At 36.0% G+C, this 7,988-nt stretch overlaps 1 protein-coding gene across 2 annotated transcripts in view; it reads left to right on the top strand.

Annotated features, from left to right (window-relative positions):
• Positions 1-1,064: 1,064 nt before the first annotated feature.
• LOC307262709 (WAS/WASL-interacting protein family member 2-like) overlaps positions 1,065-7,988 on the top strand; it is a 12,491-nt gene continuing 5,567 nt past the window's right edge. Inside the window, exons 1-4 of one of the 2 annotated variants that reach the window (XM_080043664.1) lie at positions 1,065-1,190; positions 3,286-3,364; positions 4,130-4,397; positions 7,794-7,919. In XM_080043664.1, coding sequence (XP_079899790.1) covers positions 3,317-3,364; positions 4,130-4,397; positions 7,794-7,919 — 442 coding nt within the window. In that variant the 5' untranslated portion in view covers positions 1,065-1,190; positions 3,286-3,316. The remainder of the gene's footprint in view (positions 1,191-3,285; positions 3,365-4,129; positions 4,398-7,793; positions 7,920-7,988) is intronic. The other variant, XM_080043665.1, reaches the window with a different exon arrangement.

Genomic DNA, 7,988 nt, shown 5'->3' on the forward strand with positions numbered 1-7,988 from the left:
AAGCAGCAGCAAATCACACATCAACATTCACAACATGTACACAACACATAACAATCACACATATAACAATGATCACCATTAAGACAAGCCTAATCATGGCGTCTAAGCCATTGTTTCAGGGCCTTTTTAAAACTGCCTAAACTCCTGACTAACATTTCGTCAGTTTTTTTCGGGCCGGGGCCTCGGCAGTAAAGGGTCTGGGGTCCGGTGATGAAGCAGGACAGTGGGCGCTCTCTCAGCTGGATACGTGGCCCTGTTGCACTGAGAGCTGTGACCCTTCCGAATGTGTGACACAAGAGGGCGCTGTTCTTATTTATCAACTGATTTCAATAGACCGTAGCTGGCCTATAGCCTGGCAATCTACTCGGTTAGTTATTCACCCTTAAAGAAATTAACAATCTTACAATTGCAGCGCCAATTTGGTGAAACTACTACGATTTGCGCTATGGACCAACGTAATTTGCAGTAATACAACATTTGGACCAATTTAAAACAACAACAAAAAATTGATAATATTCGCCAAATACTTCATACAAAATCCAAATTCCTTAAAATGATCCCATTTTACAACTTTTCTGAAATAATTATCTTTTTTTTTGTGCTCATTAAATGTATCAGCCCCGGAAAAAATTAAGAGACCAGTTTGGATTTTTCTTAAATCTTTATCTCTACGAAACGTATTGAAAAATGCTCTAAATGACAATATTTTTATTGTGAATTTGGTAGAAATCTTGTCAGTAGTTTATATTATAACACCAAAATGTTCATTCTACTCAAACATATGCCTATAAATAGTACAACGAGAGGCACTGAACATTTGGAGTGGTCTCTTAATTTTTTCCAGAGCTGTATGTATTTTTTATTGTATTTTTGTGAGATTTTGTATCATGAGAAATATTTAAATAAATAATTCAAACAAAATATTTTAACTTTTACTGCAGTGTTCCATCCTGCTGCATTCTCCTCCTCGCGCTCGGGTCACGTGCTCCTGAATTAAAGAAAAAAAATAGAAAGAAATCACTGCAGCAGAGAAGCTATGCGCTAGCGGCTCACTGTGTTGTTAGCATAGACTGCATATACAGTAGGTTGGAAAGAAAGACAGACAGACAGGCAGACAGACAGATAGACAGGCATAGAGAGAGATACTTTAAAACATGAGTTAACGTGCAGGGAACCGGGCGCGTGCACAGGTAGGTTTTTTATTCAATTCACCTGTCGTTCAAATGCTGAATAGAAATAGGCTAGCACTCCTGCTAATGCTAGCACACACAGCTATCTATCTGCCGAGCTAGCTAGCTTACTAAATAACCAACCCTAAGCTATGTTAGAAGAATGCGTTAACATGCCAGACCGGGCTGTTTATTTTCACTGTTAAAAGCGCTTTAAAAAATATATATATACCTATTTTATTTCGGTTCTTTCTTATGCTATTTGTAATGTGTCTGTGCTAAGGTCTGTATGTCTGTTTTCTTACTAGAGATAGGTTTATTTTTCATTATTAAGCACCGTGTAACAGTGTTAACAAATGTGCTATATCAATGAATAAATGTGCATGTATGTAGCACAAGTGTCTAAATGTGATTTTAAAATAGACATCTGAAGAAGCTAGCGTGTTATCATAGCATTCCGCACAGCGTCACAGGCCAGAGATGTTGTATCGAAAATTGTGACCCATCAGAATGTGTGACCTGCTGTTCTTATTGATCAACCCAGTCTCGTAGTGAAATATAGGCCATGTAAAAACATCCATAGCACAACATCGAAGTAGTTTCACAAAATTAGCGCTGAAATTGTAAGATCGTTAGATGTTTTTAAAGGTGAATAAGCAACCCAGTATGCCAGTGAAATAAGTAGGCTAATAATAATAATAATAATAATAATAAATTTTATTTATAATGCACTTTATATTCAAGAATCTCAAAGTGCTTAAAAAGGGGGGAACCTCAAAGAAAGTTTAGCCAAATGCTCTTTTAAAGAGATGAGTTTTGAGGTTCCGTTTAAAAAGAGCTGTAGTCTGTGGGGCCCTCAGTTGGTCAGGGAGAGCGTACTAGTACAGACGTTTCCCACTGCGCAATCATTTAAATTGTAAGCAAAAAACCTTATAATCTTACTATTGCAGAGCTGTTTTTGTGACACTACTAGCCTACGTTTTGAGCTGTGGACCAACATAATCATTAAAACATTTCACTGTGAGACTTGGTTGTTTTAGGCCTACTACAGTCTATTGAAATCAGTTGATAAATAAGAATAGCGCCCTCTAGGGTCACATATTCTGATGGGTTACAGCTTTCAGTGCAACATCTGCCCGGTGCTGATGATGCTAACACGAGCTAACTGACGATGCTAAGGGGACATAGATTAAAAATTCTCCCTTTTTCTGTGTCTAAACGAAAATGTTCTAAGTGTGAGAAATGTAGAGTTTGTAGAAATGGCCCATGTTTTGTGGTATGTAATGAATCTGGTCTGATATGGTGCTGAAATAAACTGAGCATTCATTTACTGCCATCGGTGTATGAGTGTGTGTGTGTGAATGGGTGAATGTGGCAAGAAATGTAAAGCGCTTTGGGGCTGAGAAAATTGTCTAAAAAGCGCTATATAAGTCAAGTCCATTTACCATTTATTGAATTTCAGGGACAATGATTTTATTTGTGTAACATTCTTCAAGACAAAGCCATATTTATCAACATAGGCCTATACATGTGGTGTAATAATGCAACATTATAGCCAGAGGATAATGTCCATATACATGTTGAAGGTAGAGTCTGCGATTCTGGAGAACGTTAATAGTAAGCTGTGTGTGCGCTGAAAACGAATCCAGTTCTAATACACAGCCTAGGCTCTGTAAACTTGTATGTAAAACAAAGGGCACAGCATAGCTAACAACATGCCTGATTTCAGCACACACACACAGTACAGACAGGTAGTGGATCATGAGGAGATATTCACTGACCTTCATAAAAAGTGATTTTGACCTTCAATGCCACCACAGTAAACAATTGCAGGAAGCCTTATTGATCTATTCTGTTGTTTACTGTATTGTGTGTGTGTGTGTGTGTGTGTGTGTGTGTGTGTGTGTGTGTGATTGGATGTGTCTCACTCCTATTCTTCTTACGATGCCTTATTGATCTTATTGTTTGGGACTGTAACATTGTGCGTGTGTGTGACTGTCTCTTTGTGTGTGTGTGTGTGTGTGTGTGTGTGTGTGTGTGTGTGTGTGTGTGTGTGTGTGTGTGTGTGTGTGTGTGTGTGTGTGTGTGTGTGTGTGTGACTGTCTCTGTGTTTCAGGAGAGCAGGTGTGTGTCGTCAAAGCAACAGGATGCCCATCCCTCCCCCTCCTCCCCCTCCTCCCCCCACCTTCAGCCAGGTACGAGAACAAATATTTATTTACACTTAAATGGAACCTGAAATATCCTAAATAAAAACTATTAAAAAAAACAGCATTCTTTGCAATGATGGTCTCGTTCGCTGTTACAGGTAATTTATGATCATCAGAGGAAGAATGAGACTGTTTCAGAAATATTTAAAAGTTCCTCGTAGCCACAAACCTGAACAATCCTAACCTAATCTGACCTTAAATTGCTGCAGCCCCGTGTCATTTTTCTTTTTTGTTTTAATTCTGTTCTGTTTTATTTATGTTTTATTTGTAGTGTATGTTGTGATGGTGCAGGTGTTTGTTAGTTTAAATGGAACCTGAAATACCCTAATCTATTCTAATGTTAAAGCTGCAGTGTGTAGAATTTTGGGTTTTATTTCCTAGCAGATTTTGTAGAAAGTAATTATAATATCCATAAGTACATTTAATTTAGTGTATAATAGCTGAAAAAAAAATTTGAATTATTTTTTTACCCCTTAGAAAGGGTCTCATATATGTCCATATTTCTGCATATTTTGGACCAAGGCCTAGTGCCGCCATCTTGAAAGTGTCATAGTTGGAATGTCATCAGGTCCATTGTTTAAAATGTAGAATTGTTCTTGTCCTTGAAGGCCACTGTAGCTTCTGTTATTATTCTAAAGGGTTGGGGTTACCCAGGGAGCGTTGCATTCTAGAACTTTGTAGAACTTTCTTGATGATGTCATATTACACACTGCACCTTTAAATTCCTTCCCCTTCCTTCCCCTTCCCTTTTAGGCCAACACCAGCCCCCCTAAGCTGAACCGAGAGGAGGCTAAGAGTCGCGGTGCGTTGCTGTCTGATATCTGCAGCGGCACTCGGCTGAGGAAGGCTGAGGATGTGAACGACCGCAGCGCTCCCGCCCTCGACAGTAAGACTCCGACACCCGGCACAGACCATCCATACATTCGCTTATACCAATACCTACAGCAGCCACAGGGGGCGCTACCACAACCACCAGGCCAGGAACAGCTGCACAGGACGGCCTCAGCCCTGTCTCTAGAGAGTAAGAATTGATAATAAATGAATAAATAAACTCTCTCTGCGTTCCAATTTCCAATACCCTATTTGGTATGGTAGGAAAATATTTAAAATGCGTTTTTTCTTTCTATTCTACATACTAGAACTCTGTCTCTAGAGAGTAAGAATTGATAATAAATAAATAAACAAACAAACAAACACTCCCTGCCTTACCTAATAAATAATTAAACACTCCCTGCCTTACCTAATACCACATACTAAATACTACCCTGCTATTTGGTATGGTAGAAAAAATATTTAAAATGCGTTTTTTCTTTCTATTCTACATACTAGAGCTCTGTCTTTAGAGAGTAAGAATTGATAATAAATGAATAAATAAACCCTGCGTTCCAATTTTCCCAAAATACCCAAATACTACCCTGCTATTAAGTATGGTAGAAAAATATTTAAAATGCGTTCCAAGTCGCATACTATTTTTTTTCTTTCTATTCTACATTCTACAGCTGATCATAAACAGTATCTAGTTAGCATGTAAGAATAGAGTAAGAATTGATAATATATAAAACTCCCTGTGTTCCAATTTCCAATACCCAATACCACATACTACCCTTCTATTTGGTATGTATCTTTTTTCTTTCTATTCTACATACTAGAGCTCTGTCTCTAGAGAGTAAGAATTGATAATAAATAAATTAATTAATAAATAAACAGTCCAATTTGCGTTCCAATTTGCAAACCTTCCAAATAACCTCCATAAAGTTGCTAGTTTGAACACTAAAAATTGTCACCAGATGTAGCAGGATATCTGGGTATTTCTAAGCATGCTGCATTTTTCTCATAACAAACCCTGCCTGCGTTCCAATTTCAAAATACCACATACTACATACTACTTTTTACCATTTGGAATGGTAGAAAAATATTTAAAATGTGTCCCAAGTCGCATACTATTTTCTTTCTTCTGTCTCTAGGGAGAAAATAATTGATAACAAAACAAACAGATAGATAGATAGATAGATAGATAGATAGATAGATAGATAGATAGATAGATAGATAGATAGATAGATAGATAGATAGATAGATAGATAGATAGATAGATAGATAGATAGATAGACAAACAAACAAACCCTCCCTGTGTTCCAATTTTCCCAATACCCCAAAACTACCCTAGTTGCCCCATGGAAACGCACTGACTGACTACACTTTTAAAAACAACCCAACACACTCATTATAGAAAACATAGGATGCAATAGGACACACACAGTCACAATTTACACCTTAACTTCAACATCAGATAATTTCACTTTGTTCATGTTGTGTTTTTCATTCCATCTTTTCTCTGTCTGTTGTTCCTATTGTGACCTTTTACTTTGAAAATATTTGTTATAACCCTCTTGCTTTTATTTAATTTCTTCCCTCAGTGTTTTATTTTGAAGGAGGCTTACAGGTGCATGTAATATTAATTATAATATTGTGGAAAAGTTTTTTTTTTTTCAGTAATTTAATTCAAAAAAAGTGAAACTCACATATATTCTAGATTAATTACTGTGATTTTTTATTTTTTTTATTTTTTTTGCACTGGATTGTGGGTCAGAATCGCCCAAACAGCATGCTGTTTTCAACACTAAAAATCACCACCGGATGTAGTAGGACATCCGGGGTATTTCTAACCATACTAAATCTGTCCACAAGAATCGGGACATCCTAAATCTTTTTTTTTTTCTACCATACTAAATAGTAGATAGTATGGGGATTGGAACGCAGCTTACACGTTGGAAAAAAGTCTCTTATTTTGGGATTTAAAAAAATGCTTTAAGTTTCTGAAGAGTGCGTGAATTCACAGATCATGATGTTAATGTGTTTTTCGACTCTGTGTGTGTGTGCGTGTGTGTGTGTGTGTGTGTGTGTGTGTGTGTTTTTCGACTGTCTGTGTTTGTCACTCATGTTGTGCTGTCGCTGATGTCATCGGAGCTGCTTGGAAGCGTAAACACGTCATTTAACTTTTAACCGTTCCACCTCCATTCACCCGTAGTTACCGTAGTGACATAATAGTCTCACCTGCATCCATACACACCTGTTTATATGCTTGTTTGAGATGAATCAGGCTTATGAATAGATTTATATTAGAGACTGGCTTTTGTTATTTTCTTGAAACAAATTTATAATGGACACAGGCCTTTTTATTTTGAAATATTTAAACTGAATAAATGTTATTAATTTTTTATATTATTATTTATTTATTTTTCTTGATTTTTTTTTCTTCATTATTAATATTTTTTAAATGTATTTAATTTGTGTTTATTTATTTAATTATTTATTTATTTATATACAGGTGAAACTCGAAAAATTAGAATATCGTGCAAAAGTTCATTTATTTCAGTAATTCAACCTAAATGGTGAAACTAATATATTATATAGACTCATTACATTCAAAGTGAGGTATCTCAAGCCTTTATTAGTTATAATTGTGATTATTATGGCTTACAGCTTATGAAAACCCCAAATTCAAAATCTCAGATAATTAGAATATTACATAAAATCAATACAAAAAGGATTTTAAATACAGAAATGTCGGCCCTCTAGAAAGTATAATCATGCATATGTACTAAGTACTTGGTTTGGGCCCCTTTTGCATGAATTATTGCCTAAATGCGGCGTGGCATGGATGCTTGTAGTCTAGCTAACAAATTTAAATTTGACTCAGGCCCTTTATTTTGAAATATTTAAATTCAATTTATTACATTTATTTTTAATTAATTGATTAATTTTGTTTATTTAATTTAAATAGTTTTGTTTTTATTTATTTTATTTGAATTTTATATTTTTTTATCGTCTGACCGATTGTCTATTTCGAAGCCTCTGCTCATCTCGAACAATCCTAATGTATTCATAAAGCCAGTGATGTCACCACAGCGTCATATTTGTTATTAATACATTTCATGATGTCATCGTAGCATCGTCACCATAGTATAGTGATGTCATAGGTAGGCGTCGCCCTCATTCACCTGTTCACCTGTGAGTGGGGCGGCTAAGTGCATATTTTCGTCACTTCAATCTTTCAGTTGATGATACAAGCGTGAAAATGTTCATGTTCATGAGTCTCTATGGGTCACTTCACAAGAAAACTGTCCGAGACATTTGAAATCGTGAATATAAAAAAAATAAATTAATTGTTTTTTTTTTCATAATTTTTATTTTTTTCTTATTTTTTTATTTATTTTTTTATTTATTTTATTTTTTATTTATTTATTTATTTTTCTAAACAATTTTCTTGTCAAGTGACCCATGGTGGAGACTCATGCTCATGCCAATGTTCACGCTTGTACCACACATTAAAAGATTGTAGCACTTATCTGCTCCACTAAAATGATGTCAAAATAATAAATAAATAAATTCACCTCTGTCCAATCGTTGTGGTTTTCAGAGCCTAAAGGAGGCGGGGCATCAGCAGCGGGAGCCAATGGCAGCAATGCAGGAAGTCCGTCGGGTTCCGCTCCACCAATCGGAGCGCTGTTTCCGGGCGGAGTTCCCAAACTGAGACCAGTCACAGGTAAATAGTCATTGATGTACTGTTTTTAGTATGACATCAGATTAATAGTGCCTTCAGATATTTAACATT

The sequence above is a fragment of the Ammodytes marinus genome, assembly GCF_949987685.1.
Source record: "Ammodytes marinus genome assembly, chromosome: 16".
Taxonomy (NCBI): Eukaryota; Metazoa; Chordata; class Actinopteri; order Uranoscopiformes; family Ammodytidae; genus Ammodytes; species Ammodytes marinus.